Below are 20,299 nucleotides of genomic sequence, written 5' to 3' on the forward strand. Positions count from 1 at the left end.
CAAAAGTTTGCTGAGTGTTTTGCTCGTCTTGCAAAAAACTCGCAAACAGGGTTACTCGCAAACCGAGGTTTGACTGTAATTCCAAACTCTTTCCACCACTACCTCTTCAGTGGATATCAATGAGCTAAATCCAGATCTTCTCTGTCTGATTGCCCAGAAAACATAGCAGTCCTAATTTTAGTAATTTTATAAATTAAAATATTGTGCGAGATCATCTGCTGATGGCACATCAGAAAAAATTTGGGGCTGCAAGTTAGTTAGTTGGTTTACTAAGCCAAATGCTTAAAAAAAAAATCAAAACCATCTCTGAAAAAAATGCACATTTTGCTTTTTTGATTTCATCCTTGTATTTATGGATTAATTTCTTCCACTCCATTCTGTTTTCTGTCAATTGACATTTCTTCCATTTTCTTTCTAATTTCCTACAATGTTGTTTAAGCTCCTTCAACTCTGTTGTGAACCAGGCAGCTATTTTGTTTTATTGCTTCTATTTTTCTTTTAAAGGAACTATTTTATCTAATATAGTCTTACTTATAACATTCCAGCTAGTTGTTAGATTTTTATTTGCCTCAGAATTTGAGTTTAGATGAGGGTCAATATTTAACCAAAAGGTTGTTCTCTATTTTTCTCTCTTTAAATAATAGCTTGGTATTGATGCAGTTTGCTTTTTTTCCTATCTCTTGCCAATGTAAGCTAAAATTCAATTTAAAATGATCAGACTATATTACTTCTTCCCAAATTTCATCACACACACATAAATGATTCAAGGCCTCAATCTTGAAGGCAAAAAGATCCAATTGAAGGTCTTTTGAGATATTTTAGTTATTTGTAATTCTAGGGTTCTCAAAAAAAGATTTTATTCATTTCATATGCGCATTTGTATCTCCTTTTAAACGTGGATTTAAGTATCCTATTATGAAAACATTATCTTGACCCAAGCACATATTAAAAAGACAAAGGGGTCCTTTTATCAAGCTGCGGTAGGGGTTTAACGTGCGTAATACCGTGCTAGCCGCTTATGCCTGCATTGAGCTGGCCGCGGGGGTTAGCGTGTGATGAAATGGCTGATGCTAACCCCGCTAGCGCAGCTTGATAAAAGGAGCCCAAAGTCTTATTATCCCAGGACAAGCAGGCAGCATATTCTTGACTGATGGGTGACGGCACCGACGGAGCCCCGGTACGGACACTTTTAGAGTGATTGCACTCTAAGAACTTGGAAAGTTCTAGAGACCGCACCGCGCATGCGCGAGTGCCTTCCCGCCCGACCCCGACGCGCGGTCCCTCAGTTTCTTAGTTTCCGCGGAGCTAAGAAGTCGCATTTTCAACGGCTGTTGAAAAATTTTTTTCATTCGCCTTCCCGCTCGCGTAAACTTTTTCGGGTTTTTTTGCCCTTCCTTTTTTCTTTCTTTTGTAAAAAAAAAAAAAAAAATCTCTTATTTTTTTCGAGTTTTCTTGATTTGCCCCGGCGGGGCCTACTGCCATCATCGAGGCCTCGGCCTTCGATTTGGCAGAAGCCGTTTTTCCGTTCATGCCCCCCCAGCCCGGGTTCAAGAAGTGCCAGCGGTGTGCACGGCCTATTTCCCTTACAGACCCACACAACTGGTGCCTTCAGTGTCTGGGTCCAGAACATCAGGCCTCCACCTGCACCCGCTGTGCCACTTTGAAAAAGCGGACTCTCAAAAATCGAGAAATACAACAGAGACTGCTTTTCGGCACCGACATGTCCGACCCCGCGTCTTCGGCACCGGTCTCGGTACCTGTTTCGTCGGCACCCACCTCATCGACGCCACGCGATACCGCGTCGCAGCATGCAGGTAAGCCGGCTAAGAAGCCTTCCCCGCTGGAACGTCCTCCGGTCTCCATTGCAGAGAGTCCAATCCTGCCGACCGTGAGGCGCCAGCGGAAGCGCTCCGCCCCTATTGAGGTGAGTCCCTCGACATCGGGCTCCTCATCTCCGGGGCGTAGAGCGGCACCGCAGGTACCGCAGAAGAAAAAAGCGGTACCGGTGCCCTCCCTCGATGATCGCATTGCGGCCATCTTACAGGTGCAGCTGAAGGAACAGCTCAAACAACTCCTTCCAGCTCTCCTGACACCGAGCCCTCCGGTGTCGGTCCCTACTGGGCAACCGGTACCGATTGTGGAACAGTCTGTATTGTCACCATCCACTCCTTCGGTACCGGTACACTCGGCCTCATCGGTATCGATGCCTGTCCTCGCACCGGAGCCCAGGTCTCATCACCAATCGGTACAGACTTCGGCTCCGGTGCAACCGATAACATCACCCGGTACCGCGTCGATGAGGTCGGGTAAGTCGGTACAAAAGTCCCGACACCGGGAACCATCCACCCCTGAGTCTCGGGACCGTGGTCCCCATATTCGAGACCCTGATCTGTGGGGGATTCTGAAGAACCTTTTCTGTCAGAAGGGGAGTGTTCGTCAGAGGAGGACGAGCCTGTTCTTCAGGTTCTCCAAACCTGATTCCACCTCTTTCTCTTCTTTTTTAAGAGATATGTGTGACTCTCTTTCCATTCCTTTGGAGGCTGAGTCTAAAAAGTCTAAAGCTTTTCTAGACGCTCTTGATTTTGACCAGCCTCCAAAGGAATTCTTGAAACTCCCTTTACATGACATCCTGAGGGAGACCTTTTACAAGAATTTGGAGACTCCTCTTACTGTCCCGGGAGCTCCCCGCAAATTGGATTCCCTATATAAAGTGATCCCTATTCCTGGGTTCGATAAACCACAGCTCCCTCATGAGTCTCTCCTTGTAGAATCCACCCTCAAGAAGTCCTTAGGAGCTAGTGTCTATGCCTCTGTTCCTCCTGGCGAGAGAGAGGGAAAAGCCATGGACAAATTTGGTAAGCGACTTTACCAGAATGCGATGCTTGCTAATCGTTCTGGTAACTATGCTTTTCATTTTTCTTTTTATTTAAAGCATCTCCTTACCACCATGGCTTCCTTTGAGCAGTACCTTCCTGTGGGGAATCGTGAGGCTTTCCATCAATGCTCCTCATCTCTTTTCCAGCTCAGAAAATTCATGGTAAGGTCTATATATGACACCTTTGAGCTTACCTCTAGAGCAACAGCCATGTCTGTAGCCATGCGACGTTTGGCCTGGCTCAGAGTCTCCGAGCTTGATGTTAATCATCAAGACCGGTTGGCTAATGCCCCATGTTTAGGGGATGAGCTGTTCGGAGAATCTATGGACTCAACGACTCAGAAGCTCTCGGCTCATGAAACCCGCTGGGATACCCTTCTTAAGACCAAGAAGAAACCCCCACCTCCACGGCCATTTAGACAGCAATCGGCCTATCAGCGGCGTTTTGTGGCTCGCCCCTTGCAGCCTTCCACTCAGCAACCTCGGAGGCAGCGTCAACAACAGAGGCAAACGCCTGGACCTCAACAGCAACAGCCAGCCAAGCAGCCTCCTCAGCAAAAATCGACTCAGCCCTTTTGACTTAGTCCTCGAGGGCATAGCCAGCGTTCAAACATCTCCTCTCCTCCCTCAACCGATAGGAGGACGACTCTCTTTCTTTCTCAGCCGGTGGGAAGTTATCACTTCGGACCAATGGGTCCTCAATATCATCCGCCACGGCTACTCTCTCAACTTTCACACCCTTCCGGGCCAAAGTCTACCAAAAGAGTCTGCTTTGCACACTCCTCAATCTGCCCTTCTTCGTCAGGAGGTTCAATCCCTCCTCCTTCTGAACGCCATAGAGGAAGTTCCTCTAGATCAAAGGGGGCAGGGATTCTACTCCCGTTATTTTCTAGTTCCCAAAAAAACAGGAGACCTCAGACCAATTCTAGATCTGCGAGACCTCAACAAATGCTTGGTCAAAGAAAAATTCAAGATGCTATCTCTAGCTACACTTTATCCTCTCCTCGATCACAACGACTGGCTATGCTCTCTCGATCTCAAAGAGGCCTACACTCACATTCCAATCAACCCGGCCTCCAGACAGTACCTTCGCTTCATGATCAATCACTGTCATTACCAATACAGAGTGCTCCCCTTCGGTCTTGCCTCCTCTCCAAGGGTGTTCACAAAATGTCTGGTTGTGGTAGCAGCGTTTCTGCGCTCCCACCACCTTCAGGTTTTTCCCTACCTGGACGACTGGTTGATCAAGGCCATTTCATCTCAAACTGTTCTTCTGGCCACCAACCAGACCATCTTTTTTCTACAACTTCTAGGGTTCGAAATCAATATACCCAAGTCTCACCTTCTTCCTACACAGAGACTTCGATTCATTGGAGCGGTGCTGGACACTGTCCAGATGAGAGCCTTCTTGCCGGACAACCGTCTTCACAACCTCCAATCGCTCTGTCAGCAGGTGCTGCCCCAGCACTCCATTTCTGCAAAGCAGATGATGATTCTCTTGGGTCACATGGCCTCCACAGTTCATGTCACTCCCCTGGCACGTCTTCACCTGCGCACTCCTCAATGGACCCTGGCTCTCCAGTGGTCGCAGGCGACAGACTCTTGCTCACGACACATATCTGTGACATCATCTCTTCGTCAGTCTCTACAATGGTGGTTGACATCCTCAAATCTCTCCAGAGGCCTTCTGTTCCATCTGCCTCCTCATCAACTGGTCATCACCACCGACGCCTCCCCTTATGCATGGGGAGCCCATTTGAACGAGTTCCAAACTCAAGGCATTTGGACTCCTCAGGAAAAGAAGCATCACATCAATTTCCTAGAACTCAGGGCAATGTTCTATGCCCTCAAGGCCTTCCAACACCTTCTGTTTCCTCAAGTCCTTCTACTCTGCACAGACAACCAGGTAGCCATGTACTACATCAACAAACAGGGTGGAACAGGCTCTCGCCTCTTATGCCAGGAAGCTCAGAGAATCTGGTCTTGGGCAACCACTCGCCGCTTATTCCTGAAGGCGATTTATATTCAAGGAGAACAGAATTACTTAGCGGACAAGCTCAGCAGAGTTCTCCAACCCCACGAATGGACTCTCGACCCATCGACTCTACAGTCCATCTTTGCCCAATGGGGCACTCCTCAGGTGGACCTCTTTGCAGCTCCTCACAATCATCAGTTGCCCCAATTCTGCTCCAGACTCTACTCTCCCCACCGTCTGGCAGCGGATGCTTTTCTTCTGGATTGGTCCAATCTGTTCCTCTATGCTTTCCCTCCTCTACCTCTCATGCTTCGGACCTTGTTCAAACTAAAGAGGGAACGGGCCACCATGATCCTGATTGCTCCACGGTGGCCCAGACAACATTGGTTCTCCCTTCTACTTCAACTCAGTTCCAGGGATCCATTTCTACTTCCACTGTTTCCCTCTCTGCTTACACAGAATCAGGAAACCCTTCTCCATCCCAACCTGCAGTCCCTACACCTGACAGCTTGGTATCTCTCGGGCTGACTTCAACTGATCTTATCCTATCTCAGCCTGTTCGCTCCATTCTGGACGCCTCCAGGAAACCAGCCACTCTACAATGTTACCATCAAAAGTGGACGAGGTTTTCTTCTTGGTGTCTCCTTCATCATCATGACCCCAAGTCTCTTGCAGTGGAGACTCTATTGGATTATCTGCTTTCTCTGTCTAACTCTGGTCTCAAGTCTACTTCCGTCAGAGTCCATCTCAGTGCCATTACGGCCTTTCATGAGCCGGTCCAGGGGAAACTCCTTTCAGCTCATCCCCTAGTCTCCAGATTCATGCGAGGTCTTTTCAATATGAAACCACCTCTCAGAGCACCTCCTGTGATCTGGGATCTGAACGTGGTTCTCTCCACCTTGATGAAGCCTCCATTTGAACCCTTGGCTACTGCCTCTTTCAAATTTCTCACTTGGAAGGTACTTTTTCTTATTGCTCTCACCTCTGCCAGGAGGGTCAGTGAGCTCCATGCACTAGTTTCTGACCCACCTTTCACAGTCTTTCATCATGACAAGGTGGTTCTACGTACACATCCAAAGTTTCTCCCTAAGGTTGTCTCTGAGTTCCATCTCAACCAATCTATTGTACTGCCTGTTTTTTTTCCCAAACCTCACTCCCATTCCGGAGAACAGGCTCTTCATACTTTGGACTGTAAGCGGGCTTTAGCTTACTATTTAGACCGTACTAAGCCCCACAGATCATCTCCCCAACTTTTTCTGTCCTTTGATCCGAATAAATTGGGACGTCCTGTTTCTAAGCGTATGCTATCTAATTGGCTTGCGGCTTGCATTTCATTCTGCTATGCTCAGTCGGGACTGACACTGGAAGGTTCTGTCACGGCCCATAGAGTTAGAGCTATGGCAGCATCTGTAGCTTTCCTCCGTTCCACTCCTATTGAGGAAATCTGCAAAGCTGCTACGTGGTCCTCAGTCCATACTTTTACATCTCATTATTGTCTGGATGCTTTCTCCAGACGGGATGGACATTTCGGCCAATCTGTTTTGCAAAATTTGTTTTCCTAATGGCCAACCTTCCCTCCATCCCTCTTTTTGTTAGCTTGGAGGTCACCCATCAGTCAAGAATATGCTGCCTGCTTGTCCTGGGATAAAGCACAGTTACTTACCGTAACAGGTGTTATCCAGGGACAGCAGGCAGATATTCTTGCGTCCCACCCACCTCCCCGGGTTGGCTTCTTAGCTGGCTTATCCTAACTGAGGGACCGCGCGTCGGGGTCGGGCGGGAAGGCACTCGCGCATGCGCGGTGCGGTCTCTAGAACTTTCCAAGTTCTTAGAGTGCAATCACTCTAAAAGTGTCCGTAACGGGGCTCCGTCGGTGCCGTCACCCATCAGTCAAGAATATCTGCCTGCTGTCCCTGGATAACACCTGTTACGGTAAGTAACTGTGCTTTATGTGCAGTTGGCTATTTTCCTAGAGGACAGCCTAACTTAGGGGTCCTTTTACTAAGACGCACTAACCGATTTAGCGCACACTAAATGCGCTGCATCGGCTCGCATAAAGACCCCTTTAATAATCTGCTTAGGGAATTATCCAGAAACTGTACATAATATGATTTCAAGGGCTGGAGAAAAATAAATTAACATGAATTATTTTATAGCCATTTGGACATAGAGGCCCTATTCTGTATAGGAATATGTCTGTAACCGGCATCCATGTTACAGACGCCGGTTAGAGAATCAGGTTAGATTAGACGCGGCCACTACACTTATCATGGCAAGGGATAAGTATAGCGGCTTCCTGTCCGATCGCCGGCAGGAGGCTGCCGAACCCCTCCTGCCGGAACGCCAACCCCCCCAAACTCACAATCGCCGGCAGGAGGGTGCCCAACCCCTCCTACCAGACCCCCTCTGGACCCCCAATGCTAACGACCTCCCCCCATGACTCCCCTACCCTCCCCCCCAACTAACCTCCCCCCTCAACTAACCTTTAAATGTTGGTCGGCTGGACGGGTCTTGCTGCTGTCCAGCCGATAGGCCGGCCTCATCGAAATGAGATGAGCCCGCCCCTTCCCGGCCCATCCCCGCTAAGTCTAAGGCCTGATTGGCCCAGACTCTAGAAGCCTGGACCAATCAGGCCTTAGGCATAGCGAGTCCGCCCATCCCCACTAATCCTAAGGCCTGATTGGCCCAGGTGCCTACGAGCCTGGGCCAATCACACCTTAGGGTAGTGGGGATGGGCTGACTCGCTATGCCTAAGGCCTGATTGGTCCAGGCTTCTACAGCCTGGGCCATTCAGGCCTTAGACTTAGCGGGGATGGACCGGGAAAGGGCGGGCCCGTCTCATTTCGACGAGGCGGGCCTGTCGGTTGGACGGCAGCAAGACCCGTCCAGCCGACCAACATTTAAAGGTTAGTCGGGGGGGGGAGGTTAGGGAAGTCATGGGGGGGGAGGTCAGCATGGGGGGTCCAGAGGGGGTCCGGCTTTCCGGCAGGAGGGGTTGGGCACCCTCCTGCCGGCGATTGTGAGTTTGGGGGGGGTCGGCGTTCCGGCAGGAGGGGTTCGGCACCCTCCTGCCGGTGATTGGACAGGTGGCCGCGGCTGCTATTCTTATTGCGGCAGGGAGATCTACTTACAATGTAGGCCAGCATTTTGGTGGCCTACATTTTAAGCGTCTCTTCCTCTATTAGGGAGATGCGTAGGGCCGCCTAAGGCCCTTAGGTGAGCTTAGGCGTCTTGCGGGCCTCCCTAGGCTCCCGGAGGCGGCTTCAATATAGGCGGCCTGCCTAGGGAGCATTTTTTAAAAAAACGTGCATCCCGATTGGTTAATTAGACAGCTGTAGGACGCCTATAGCTGCCTAAAATCGGGACGACACTTTTCAGAATGAGGGCCAGAATTTTATTGTGGGGAGAGTATGGTGCAGCGGTTAAAGCTACAGCCTCATCACCTACACGTGGATTTTGATAGGTTAGAACTTTTAAAGAACGTTTTCGGAAGGAGCGTGTGTGCCCAAAAGGAGCTGCACTAACAGTTTGCACAACATCAACACCTATCAACATCTACATTTTCACCTTAGCTTAACCTCCATCCATAGCAGTGGCGTACCTAGGGGGGGGCGGGGGGGGCGGGCCGCCCCGGGTACCAGCCCTAAGGGGGTGTTCCCGGCCTTGCCGTTCAGTCCCCCGCCATCCCCGAAGGACCGCTCGCCCCACTGACCTTCCTGCACCACCTGTGAAGCAGCCCGCAGCAGGATCGCGAAGTCAGCGTCAGCATCCCTGCGCTGCTTCCTGCACCGCGATCCCGCCCCTCCTCTGACGTCAGAGGAGGGGCGGGACCGTGGCGCAGGAAGCAGCGCAGGGATCGCTGACGCTGACTTCGCGATCCTGCTGCGGCTGTTCATAGGTGGTGCGGGGAGGCCAGGGGGGCGAGCGGTCCTTCGGGGTGGGTCGGGGCATCAGGCCTTCAGGGTGGGGCGGGCGGGCAGGCAAGCAGGCTTTCAAGGGGGAGGGGGGTGACAGGCAGGCAGGCAGGCCTTCAAGGGGGGACAGGCCTTCGGGGGGGGGGGGTGCAGACCTTCAAGGGGGGCAGGCAGGCCTTCAGGGGGGTGCAGGCCTTCGGGGGGGGGTGTAGGCCTTTGGGGGGGTGCAGACCTTCAAGGGGGTGCAGGCCTTCAAGGGGGGAAAGGCAGGCAGGCCTTCAAGGGGGGGACAGGCCTACAAGGGGGGGGGACAGGCCTACAAGGGGGGGGACAGGCCTACAAGGGGGGGGGGGACAGGCCTTCAGGGGGGGGTGCAGGCCTTCAAGGGGGGTGCAGGCCTTCAAGGGGGAGACAGGCCTTCAAGGGGGGGAAAGGCAGGCAGGCAGGCCTTAAAGGGGGGACAGGCCTACAAGGGGGGGGACAGGCCTACAAGGGGGTGGGACAGGCCTTCAAGGGGGGGGACAGGCCTTCGGGGTGGTGCAGACCTTCAAGGGAGTGCAGGCCTTCGGGGGGGGGGTGCAGTCCTTCAAGGGGGTGCAGGCCTTCAAGGGGGGGAAAGGCAGGCAGGCAGGCCTTCAAGGGGGGGACAGGCCTACAAGGGGGGGAGAAGCTACAAGGGGGTGGTACAAGCCTTCAAGTGGGGGACAGGCCTTCGGGGGGGGGGTGCAGACCTTCAAGGGAGTACAGGCCTTCGAGGGGGGTGGTGCAGGCCTTCAAGGGGGTGCAGGCCTTCAAGGGGGGACAGGCCTTCAAGGGGGGAAAGGCAGGCAGGCAGGCCTTCAAGGGGGGACAGGCCTACAAGGGGGGGGGGAGAAGATACAAGGGGGTGGGACAGGCCTTCAAGTGGGGGACAGGCCTTCGGGGGGGTGCAGGCCTTCGGGGGGTGCAGACCTTCAAGGGGGGGACAGGCAGGCAGGCCTTCAAGGGGGGGACAGGCCTACAAGGGGAAGGGACAGGCCTTCAAGGGGGGTGCAGGCCTTCAAGGTGGGACAGGCAGACCTTTAAGGGGGGACCATGATTTAGAAGTACACGGAGGGAAGGGGGTGTTCAAAGAGACATGCATATGCCAAACTTTGGGGGGGGGAAGAAATAATGGGTCTGAAATAGAGGAGAGGGAGAGAGATGATGGACCATGGGATTTAGGGAGGGAAGGAACAGAAAGGGAGAGAAATTGGACACAAGGGATGGTGTGGAGGAGGGCTAGAGATACTGGATAGGAGGGTAATTAGGAAAAGAAACGGAGAGATGGTGGACTCTGGGATGGTGGGGAAGGAGGGAGAGATGCCGGATGAAAGGGTATTTAAGAAAAGGTGGATCTGTGGAGGGAGATGAAAAAAAGGAAAGATACCAGACTTCCTGGGAAGGGAAGGGAAATGGAAAGGGAGGACAGAGTTGGCAGATGGATGGTTAGCATGCAGAAAGAAGGAGACCCTGGCAAGCAAGTTATCAGAAGAAAACCAGAGCCTTGGACCAACAAGATTTGAAATATAACCAGACAACAAAAGGTAGAAAAATTAATTTTATTTTCTGTTTTGTGATTATAACATGTCAGATTTGAAATGTGTATCCTGCCAGAGCTGGTGTTGGACTGCAAACGTGAGCTAGGATTTAACAGAAAGAGGAAAAGTCCTTTTTGTTTCTTTATTTTATTTACACCACAGCGCCAGTGTGGTTAGGAGAAGCCAAAGGGGGTGAAAAAGCTATAAAACCCACCAGGAGTTTTGAAAAAAATCACCCAACAGGGCAGGAAAATCGAATTGAAAAACCAATTCAATAGGGCTGAATCGAATCAAAATTTTTTTTTTCCTGTATCTGGCAGCATTAGTTTGCGCTACTGTCTTAGACTTTAGGACCTGGGATTGGGGAGAGATGGCATCCTCAGTACTTTATAATGCAAGTGAAACGAGGATTTGGTCAGACTTTTGAAGGGTCTGCAGAAAAAAAATATTGTATAGGCCGGGGACATGAGACAGCAGGAAATGGGAACTTTTCTTCCTTCTATTTTTGTGAATGGAAAGGCTGAGGATGTCAGAGAGGTCAGTTAAAATATGTGCTTTATAAGAAAATATAATAATGTGTTTTATAAAGTTTATAGCATAGCTGGCCTACCCAGTGAGGTGTTCCTAGTGGTGATGGTGGCAGCGTGTCAATTGAGAGGAAGAGGTGGTCTGGGAAATTCTGCTGAGCAAACTCCGGGCCCATTTTCACCCCCCAGTTAGTCCACTCCACTCAACTGATTCACACACTGAGTGGGTCTTTGGGTGTTGTTTTGGGATCTCTTCCAGTGGTTTATCTCCTTCTGGTCCAAGGAAGGAAACTTTGTTATCCTTAGCATTGACCTACAGAATATGTTTGTAACAGCGCTGCTTGTGTGGCATTAGGCTATGTAGTGATCGAAAGAAAAAAACAGACCTTTGCACATTTTTGCACTATATGGTGGGTGTATGAGGAGATTCACATTTCCTGCACAGCTAAGTCCATGTGAAGTTACCTTGTGCTGTATTTGACATCTAGCAAGGTCTCTGTTTGAAAGGAAAGATCTAAACTTAAAAATGAAGTGGCCAGAAGTTATGGTAAAAGCAGATAGTGTAGCTGGTTTTAAGAAAGATTTGGACAAATTCCTGGAGGAAAAGTCCATAATCTGTTATTAAGACATGGGGGAAGTGTCTGCTTGCCCTGGATCGGTAGCATGGAATGTTGCTACTCTTTGGGTTTTGACCAGGTATTAGTGTCCTGGATTGGCTACCATGAGAATGGGCTACTGGGCATGATGGACCATTGGTCTGACCCAGTTAGGCTATTCTTATGTTATGTTCTCATCTGTAGGGGCCTTTGTTTTCACTTCTTATTTTAATGTATTTTTTTTCTGGGAACTTATCAGTGTTTTTTTATAATGGGAACAAAAATGGAAGAGAATTAATGTGTGTGGGATGAGGGGGTAACTAATTTCTTCAGCTAAATAATTCAATCCACTTCAAACAGACATAGGAGAACTTGTGCACCATTCACACACCCTCCAACCAAAAACGTCAAAAGAAAAAAACTGTTCGACAACCTCCTAGCCATTCGAGCTGCAACACTCGACCCTCAACTCTACAACCAATTGACATCGACCACAGACTGCAAAACCTTCAAAAAGAAATAAAAACCCTTCTATTCAAAAAACACATAAAACCGAACTAACACAATCAGAACTGTCCCAAGCATCACCTGCAACTACTCCATATGTACTTCTAATGTCATGACAATTTAGACATAATTTATGTTATGTTATGTTATGTTTGGAATAATGGTTACATATATGAGGTTCAATAAAAGAAAATTTTCACTGCCTGTTTCTATTCTGACCATTTATTCCATTTCATGGTTATTGCAAAAAAAAAAAAAAAATAATAATTTTTTTTACATGGGGGGGGGGGGGGTGTCAAAAAATGATGGGCCCCGGGTGCCACATACCCTAGGTACGCCACTGATCCTTAGGCCCCCTGAGGAAGATGGTTAAGTTGAAACAATGGCCGTGTTGGGTCCGTATACTTCAAGCTATCGTAGATACTGTTGATTGCAAAGATAGCTGCATTAAGTGACATAATAAATCCTGCATCAAGAACATCAGCTCTGTAGTCCTCTTGCCTTGTTTCTTGCTTTAGAAGTGAAAAATGAGCCTTGGACTTGAACTGGAGGCTCTGAATGATCTTGGAATGCAGGATTCTGATCCTGAATTAAGTTCCCAAGCCTCCTCATTTTTGCCCCAACATACCTGAAGTTGGAAGGTCTGGATTGGATCCCCATCCTTGTTGTAAGTGAACTTTCCAAGTAGTGTCCCTTCCTGCACCGTCTCCTCATCCAATCCCTAGAAGGCAAAAACCAGAAAACGAAAGAGAAGGGAGAAATGCTTAGCAAGGAATTAAAAAAAAGATGAAGATGGTAGATGATTACTTGTCTTTGAGGGGATTGTAGAATTCCATCTAGGTGCCCAACTTAGCTGGTGACATCGCTTCCTCTGAGGAAGGCTTGTAAGTGGAGCTGGGTGTTTCAACTGGGTTAGTTAAGTAGTCAAGGACATCACAGAATCCTGAGCCTGCAGTTATTGGAAATACCAGGCAGAAAGAGCACTTCCTTTCTTTTTTTTAAAATAAATCTTTATTCATTTTCAAAACTCACAATAAGTAGTCAAGGACATCACAGAATCCTGAGCCTGCAGTTATTGGAAATACCAGGCAGAAAGAGCACTTCCTTTCTTTTTTTTAAATAAATCTTTATTCATTTTCAAAACTCACAATAAGTGTAATATAAAATACAATCATTTTATACTTTAATATTATCAAATTCTAACTCGCATCAAATATCCCCCCTCCCTTATACTCAACAATTAATTATAAGCATAAAAAAATCATAAAATATTCCCACCCCCTACCCCACCCTGGATGTGTATGAACAAAAGGAGCACTTCCAACGGGATTGCACACAGCATCAATTGGAACAGACCACTGCCATTTGCTGTGTTGAGGTCATGCCAGACACCTTTTTCATTAAATGCAATCAGTCATGCAGAAAAGCTGAGAGATTCAGGCTTTCTGGATCTCATCACCCACCATCAAGCCTACATAACACCTATTATAGATAATAGCCACTAAGGACCCAGGGCTGGAGTGCACCAGTTCAGTCCTGGAGAGATGCAAACAGGTCAGAATTTCAGGATATTCCAAATGAATATGCATAACCTAGATTTCCACTCAGTGGAGGTAGTGTGCAAGCAGGTCTCTTTTGTGCATATTTAATAAAGTATTCTGAAAACCAGAACAATGTGCAAACCTCCAGGACTGCCTAATAAGCAAAAGGTAGAGGAACATTAGACAGGATTAATTATGGAATCCCTCCTCCACACAACAAACATGGCTGAAAATCCTCCCTTTGTTTCCAGCGCCAGAAAGAAGAGAGTCTCTGCACAACAGCTGTAAATTAGATCTGTGCAAGCTATGAAGTAGGAGCAGGGACCACCAAACTGCATTCTGTTAACGGCCTTCCCCTTTTGTGCATTTATTAGGTTTAATATTCTATTTATTTTGCTTATTAAAGTACAGATAAGTATTTGGTGACATCTTTATCAGAGAGTATAGAAGGAAAAGGCCCAGTTGATATGAATTTTTTTCCTCAGGAGTAAACTGGAACCCCCCCCCCCTCACCACCAAAAACCCAACAATGTATTTCAAACACAGAGATACTCACAAACACAGCAAATTCCTTCGGGGCACTAGAGATGCTTCTCTTAGGGGAAAGTGATTTTGAGATATGGTCCAGTGTGACAGCAGTAGGACGGATTCGGCTGGACAGACGGACCACTGCAAAGCCCTGCGACCCACGGAAAGCCCAACAATTACCAGGGTTTGTATCCGGCTAGAGGTGAAGAAACAGGAGAGAGAAAAAAAAAAAGAACATGAGACTGAAAATGGAAAACTGAGGAAAATCAGGTTTAAAAATCTTTCGTTTCAGCAATTGCATTGGCTTTAAAGAAAAGTCCTCCCTTCACTTCTGAGAGGCTCCACAGCTCATGTGGGGTCCTTCTTATACTAGTCCAATAAAAAGTGTCATAATCTGTAAATGATTCCTATCACAAATACATGAACAATCCCTTAAACCCATGTGTCTGGAGGTTGTACCGAGTAACACAGAACGGAGGATGGAGGATGCAGTAATGCAGAAGTCACCACACATCTAAAAATCTCAAACCCAGGCATTCTCTAACTGGAGGTGAGGGGTGGCCTAATGGTAGAACTGCTACCTCTACACCCTGAGGTTGTGGGATTAAATCCCAGTGCTGCTCCTTGTGATCCTGGGCAAGTCACTTAATCCTCCATTGCCACTGCCTATATATATGCAAACTGCTTTGAATGTGTAACCACAAAAAAGTGGTATACCAGTCCCAACTCCTTTCCCTTTCCTCCAAAGGGTAGCAGTCTGACACTACAGGTGGAAGTTTAGAAGATGCCAAGAGAAGGAGAATGAATAGGACAAATAAAAGAGGAGGTGGAGGGAAAGTCAGTAAGAGAGATGTGTTTTCCCGGAAGAAACCCTATTATTCTCAGTTTGGTCCTAAGATGATATTTTTATTTGATAGGACACCCCCTTTGGCCTAGGTCCCCCAACCTTCTCCTTCATGTTACCACTACAGTGGGACAGGGCAAAAAACATTTCAACAGGGCCAGCTGGATAAAATCAAAGATGTTTTATAAGAACATAAGAAATGCCTGCACCAGATCAGACCTGGGGTCCACGCGGAGGCTCAGCCAGGTGTACCCTGGCAAATACCTTATTCACTCGTATCCCTCAATATGTCTTGCAAGAAGATGTGCGTCCAATTTTCCCTTAAATCATAGAATGGTGGTTTCCTCCACCATCTCTTCCGGGAGAGAGTTCCAGGCGTTCACCACTCGCTGTGTGAAGCAGAACTTTCTGACATTTGTCCTGGCCGTGTCCCCTCTCTGCTTCAGGCCATGACCTCTTGTCCGAGTCACATTTGACAATGTGAATAACGTTGTTACTTGCTCACCATCCTTTCCCCCTGCCGGTGAGTGAGCTTGCTCCATTTTATCGATTCCTTTTAGTATTTTAAAAGTCTCTATCAGATCCCCTCTCAGTCTTCTCTTCTCCAGGGTGAATAATCCCAGTTTTCTGAGGCGATCTTTGTAGCTCAAGTTCTCCAAACCTTTTACCAGCTTCGTCGCTCGCCTCTGCACCGTCTCCAGCGGTGTTATATCCTTCTTCAGGTATGGAGACCAGTGTTGGACACAGTATTCCAAGTGTGGTCTGACCATTGCTCTATAAAGCGGCATTATGACCTCCCTTGATCTACTCGTGATTTCCTTCTTTATCATGCCTAACATCCTGTTAGCTTTCTTTTCCGCCTCTGCGCATTGAGCCGACGGCTTCAGGGTCCTGTCTATTAGTACCCCCAGGTCTTTTTCTTGTTCGCTCTTCCCCAGTGTTATACCTAACAGTTTATGCTCCTTGTTTTTGCTGCCCAGGTGCATCACTTTGCATTTTTCTACATTAAAACTCATCTGCCAATTTTCTGCCCATCTCTCAAGTTGTTTCAAATCTCTCTGGAGTTCCTCGCTGTCTTTTTGTGACCTGATTGCCCGGCATAGCTTTGTGTCATCTGCAAACTTGATGATAACACTGGTCGTTTCTTCTTCCAGGTCATTTATGAAGATATTGAATAAGATAGGCCCAAGAACCGAGCCCTGAGGTACACCGCTAGTTACTTTCTTCCAGTCTGAGTACTTCCCATTTATGCCCACTCTCTGTCTTCTGTTTTCCAGCCATTTTCCTATCCATCTTAGTATATCACCTTCTATTCCATGACTTTGTAGTTTTTTGAGAAGTCTCTCATGAGGTACTTTGTCAAACGCTTTCTGGAAGTCCAAGTATATTATGTCCACCGGTTCTCCGCTATCGACATGTTTGTTTCCCCCCCCCCCCCGAAAAACAGAAGTAAGTTTGTCAAGCACGACTTCCCTTTCCTGAAGGAACCTGATGCTGACTACCTCTCAGCAGATCATGGTTATTCAGATGCTGTACTATGCTGTCTTTAATCAAAGCCTCAACCATTTTCCCAGGGACCGATGTGAGACTCACAGATCTATAGTTTCCCAGTTCTCCCCTTGATCCTTTTTTGAAGATTGGGATGACGTTCGCTATCTTCCAGTCTTCTGGTATCCATCCGGTTCTAATTGACATGTTAGCGAGGGATTGCAGTAGTTCTCCGATTTCCACCTTTAGTTCCTTTAATACTCTCAGGTGAATTCCATCTGGGCCAGGGAATTTGTCACTTTTTAGTTTGTCAATCTGATAGTATATCTGGTCCAGATCCACCTTCACTGTGGTGAGGCTCTCCTCTATTTCCCCCTTGAAAACTTTCACTGTTTCGGGTATTGATGTGACGTCTTCCTTGGTAAAGACAGATGCAAAGAAGGAATTTAATCTGTCTGCAATCTGTTTGTCCTCTTTGATGTATCCTTTTCTTCCTTGGTCGTCGAGAGGGCCCACTGTTTCCTTTGCAGATTTCTTCCCTTTAACGTATCTAAAAAAGGGTTTGAAGTTTTTGGCCTCTTGGGCTATCTTTTCCTCATAGGCCCTTTTGGCTTATCTCTCCGCCTTGTGGCACTTCTTCTGGTCATCTTTGTGACTGTTCCAAGCCTCGGTTGTTTTCTCGCATTTCCATTTTTTAAATGAGTCCTTCTTTTCCCTAACTGCATCCTTCACCTCTTTGGTTAGCCAAGCTGGTTCTCTTTTGGCTTTAGTTTTCCTTCCTTTGGCAATCTGTGGAATGTATAGATTCTGTGCTTCGGTGATAATATTTTTTAGTAGGGACCATGCTTGCTCTACCGTTTCAATTTCGGCTATCCTTTTCTTGATCCTTACCATGGCTCTCATGTTATCGTATCTTCCTTTTCTAAAGTTAAAGATCGTGGTTAGGGTCTTGGTTCGCTTCCCCTTCCCGATGTCGAGTTTAAAGTAGATCATACTGTGATCACTCATCCCCAGCGGGACCGTGACTTCTACTTCTTTTGTTTGCCCAGTTATGCCATTTAGGATCAAGTCCAAAGTGGCGTTTCCTCTTGTCGGTTCTCCTACCATTTGTTCTAGGAAGCAGTCACCCATCATTTCCAGGAACTTTATTTCTTTGCCGCAGCTTGAGGTTACTAGGTTCCAGTCTATTCCTGGGAAATTGAAGTCTCCCATGATTGTTACATTGCCCGTCCTACATTCATGTCTTATTTCTTCTATCATCTCAGAGTCTGTTTCCTCCGTCTGTCCTGGGGGGTCGATAGTAGAGACCTATTTTTGTGTCTGCTCCGTTCTGTCTGGGGATCTTTACCCAGAGGGACTCCAGTTTCTTCTTCTCCTCCGCCTTCCCTTCTCTAATAGATTCTACTCCTTCCTGGACATATAGGGAAATGCCTCCCCCTTTTAGCCCTATTCTCTTCTGTAGAGCTTCTATCCCTGCAGTACTATATCCCATTTATTTTCCTCGTTCCACCATGTTTCTGTTTACCAATGATATCTATTTCTTCACATCTTGCTAGTGTCTCCAACTCCCCCATTTTATTTCTGAGGCTTCTGGCATTCGTGTACATACATTTAAGTTCCCTTTGTGCTGCCTTCTTGGACTTTCTGGGCTTCACAGTCCTTATTGTGTCTTTCACGGCATCTATTTGCGCTCCATTGTTGTCTCCCTCGTTTGCTGCAAGTTCTTCCCTTTTATCTGAGCGGATGTTCTTAGTGCCTGCTGTCCGGGCCATCAACTGGTTGTCGACTGTCCGCTCTCCCCTGATCTTCAGTTTAAAGCCTTCTCAATGACCTTCTTCATGTTTCCAGCCAATATTCTCGCCCCTTCTTTGGTGAGGTGTAGTCCGTCCTTCCTATATTACCTGCTCCTTCCCCAGAACGCCGTCCAGTTGCGCACAAAGTCAAAGCCTTCTCTCTCACACCATCGTCTCATCCAGGCGTTGATTTCTCGCAGTTCATCTTGCCTCTTCGCATCTGCTCTCGGTACCGGGAGGATCTCAGAAAATGCCACTTTAACCTCCCTGACCTTCAGTTTTCTTCTGAGTGAGCGGAGCTGGTTCTTCATTTCCTCCCTATCATACTTCCGTCCGCTCACGTCGTTGGTTCCCACGTGGATAAGTACAGCAGTGTCATCCCCTCCTGCACTGTCTATGATCCTGATGATCCTGCTGGCCACATCCTTCACTCTTGCTCCGGGCAGGCAGGTGACCAGTCTGTCTTCTCTTCCTCCTGCGATGTGGCTGTCTACATTGCGTATAATGGAATCTCCAACGATGATTCCTATCTTCTCTATTCGAGGGTTTCTTGGGGGTCGTAAGTCTACGACATGGTGTCCCTGTCTTCTTTCTTCTGTGACACATCCCCAACCTCCGCTTCCGACTCTTCATCAATTGTAGTGGTATCTCCTTGGCCTTCTTCCTGAGTAGTTCGGGTACAGCTCTCCAGCCCTGGGACCTCCACATATTGTTGGTGGTCTTCTTCGATGAATTTCTCAAGTTCCTCATCTCTTCGCTGGCACTGGACGTCACAAGCAACTTCTCCTGTTTGCTGGGTTCTTCTTTAAAGGTGAGGAGTTCTTCCAGTTCTCTCACTGTTCCCTCCAGCATACGGACTTGCTATTTCAGGCTGTCCAGCTCTCTGCACCGACTGCAAACGTATGCCCTAGTCCAGAAAAGCATACTGTATGGCGAATATCTTTGATTTTATCCAGCTGGCTCTGGTGGAAAGCCTTTTGTCCTATCCCACTATATTCCCTGCTTGCACTTCGTTTGTGGGCCTTTTTCCTGTTGGGACTCTTTGGGCCTAGATTCACTAAGCAAACCGATCGTGTACCAATCGGTTTGTGACCCAATTTTACTCTGGCCCGATTCACTTACCTCTGTGCCGATCCGATTCTGATCTGTGCTTGCAAATGAGGGGACCGGCATGCAAAGTAGGCAGGGACGCGATTCACCAAAGACATTTTTGAAACCAACTGGGCTGGCCGATCAACACAAGAAACGACTGCTGGGGACCAGTCACAAATGTGTTTTCCGACTGTCCTCGGGCCTAAAATCCCAGCCCTGCAGCCCATCTCTGCCACTCTGCTCTCTGCCCATTTCAGCCGAGCCCTGCTCTTGCCGCCCCCGACTCTCCTGCTCTCTGCCGCTCTTCCCCACAGTGCGAGTCCGTGGTTTTAAAGCAGGGCTGCACTGCGGAGAAGGGTGGAAGAGAACAGGAGAGTCATAAATTGCCTGCTTTTAAACGCAGGGGATCGTCCTTCCAGAGCAGGAGAGTCGGGGCCAGTAACCCCCACCCCTAGAAAAAACGAACACCCATCTACACAGACCATCTACAGGGAAAGCAGATGGTCTGCACATGCATCAGGATTGAACTTATTCCCTATAGTTCTTCTAAGACTCTAAGATCTTCTTCTAAAAATCTGTTATCTGTTCCATCTCTGAAGTTTATCAACACAATGAGGTCTACCATTTTCTCTGTCAGCGCTCCATCTCTTTGGAATAATATTCCGGTCCACTTACGGGAAGAATCAACTCTTCACCATTTTAAAATGAAATTAAAAACATTTCTTTTTCTTGATGCTTTCGAGATCTAAATGCCCTTTTTAGGGTTACATAGTTTTATTCTACTTTTAGATACCCTCCCTTTTGTTCTTTCCCTATATGTTCTCTTTCTTACTTGATAAACTGTAGTTCTATCCTTCTTCCCTTTTTTGTTCCTGTTTGTTTTAGTATTGTTTTTAAATGTTTTAAATAATGATTATTATTTTAAAGGATGTATAGTTTCCCTATATATGTTTTTAACATAATGTTCACCGCCTAGAAGGCCGACTGGGCGGTTTATAAAATTTTTAAATAAACTTGAAACTTGTCAGAGGGGGCGTTGCTCCAATCGCCCTCATTTTAA

At 47.7% G+C, this 20,299-nt stretch overlaps 1 protein-coding gene across 1 annotated transcript in view; it reads right to left on the reverse strand.

Annotated features, from left to right (window-relative positions):
* The window catches only part of SUN2 (Sad1 and UNC84 domain containing 2), a 155,411-nt gene that overhangs the window by 18,917 nt on the left and 116,195 nt on the right, over positions 1 to 20,299 (reverse strand). The window contains exons 16-17 of the mRNA XM_033929464.1: positions 14,051 to 14,218; positions 12,582 to 12,674 (exon numbers count right to left, since the gene is read on the reverse strand). Coding sequence (XP_033785355.1) covers positions 12,582 to 12,674; positions 14,051 to 14,218 — 261 coding nt within the window. The remainder of the gene's footprint in view (positions 1 to 12,581; positions 12,675 to 14,050; positions 14,219 to 20,299) is intronic.

This window comes from Geotrypetes seraphini, chromosome 2 (assembly GCF_902459505.1).
Source record: "Geotrypetes seraphini chromosome 2, aGeoSer1.1, whole genome shotgun sequence".
NCBI classification, from domain to species: domain Eukaryota; kingdom Metazoa; phylum Chordata; class Amphibia; order Gymnophiona; family Dermophiidae; genus Geotrypetes; species Geotrypetes seraphini.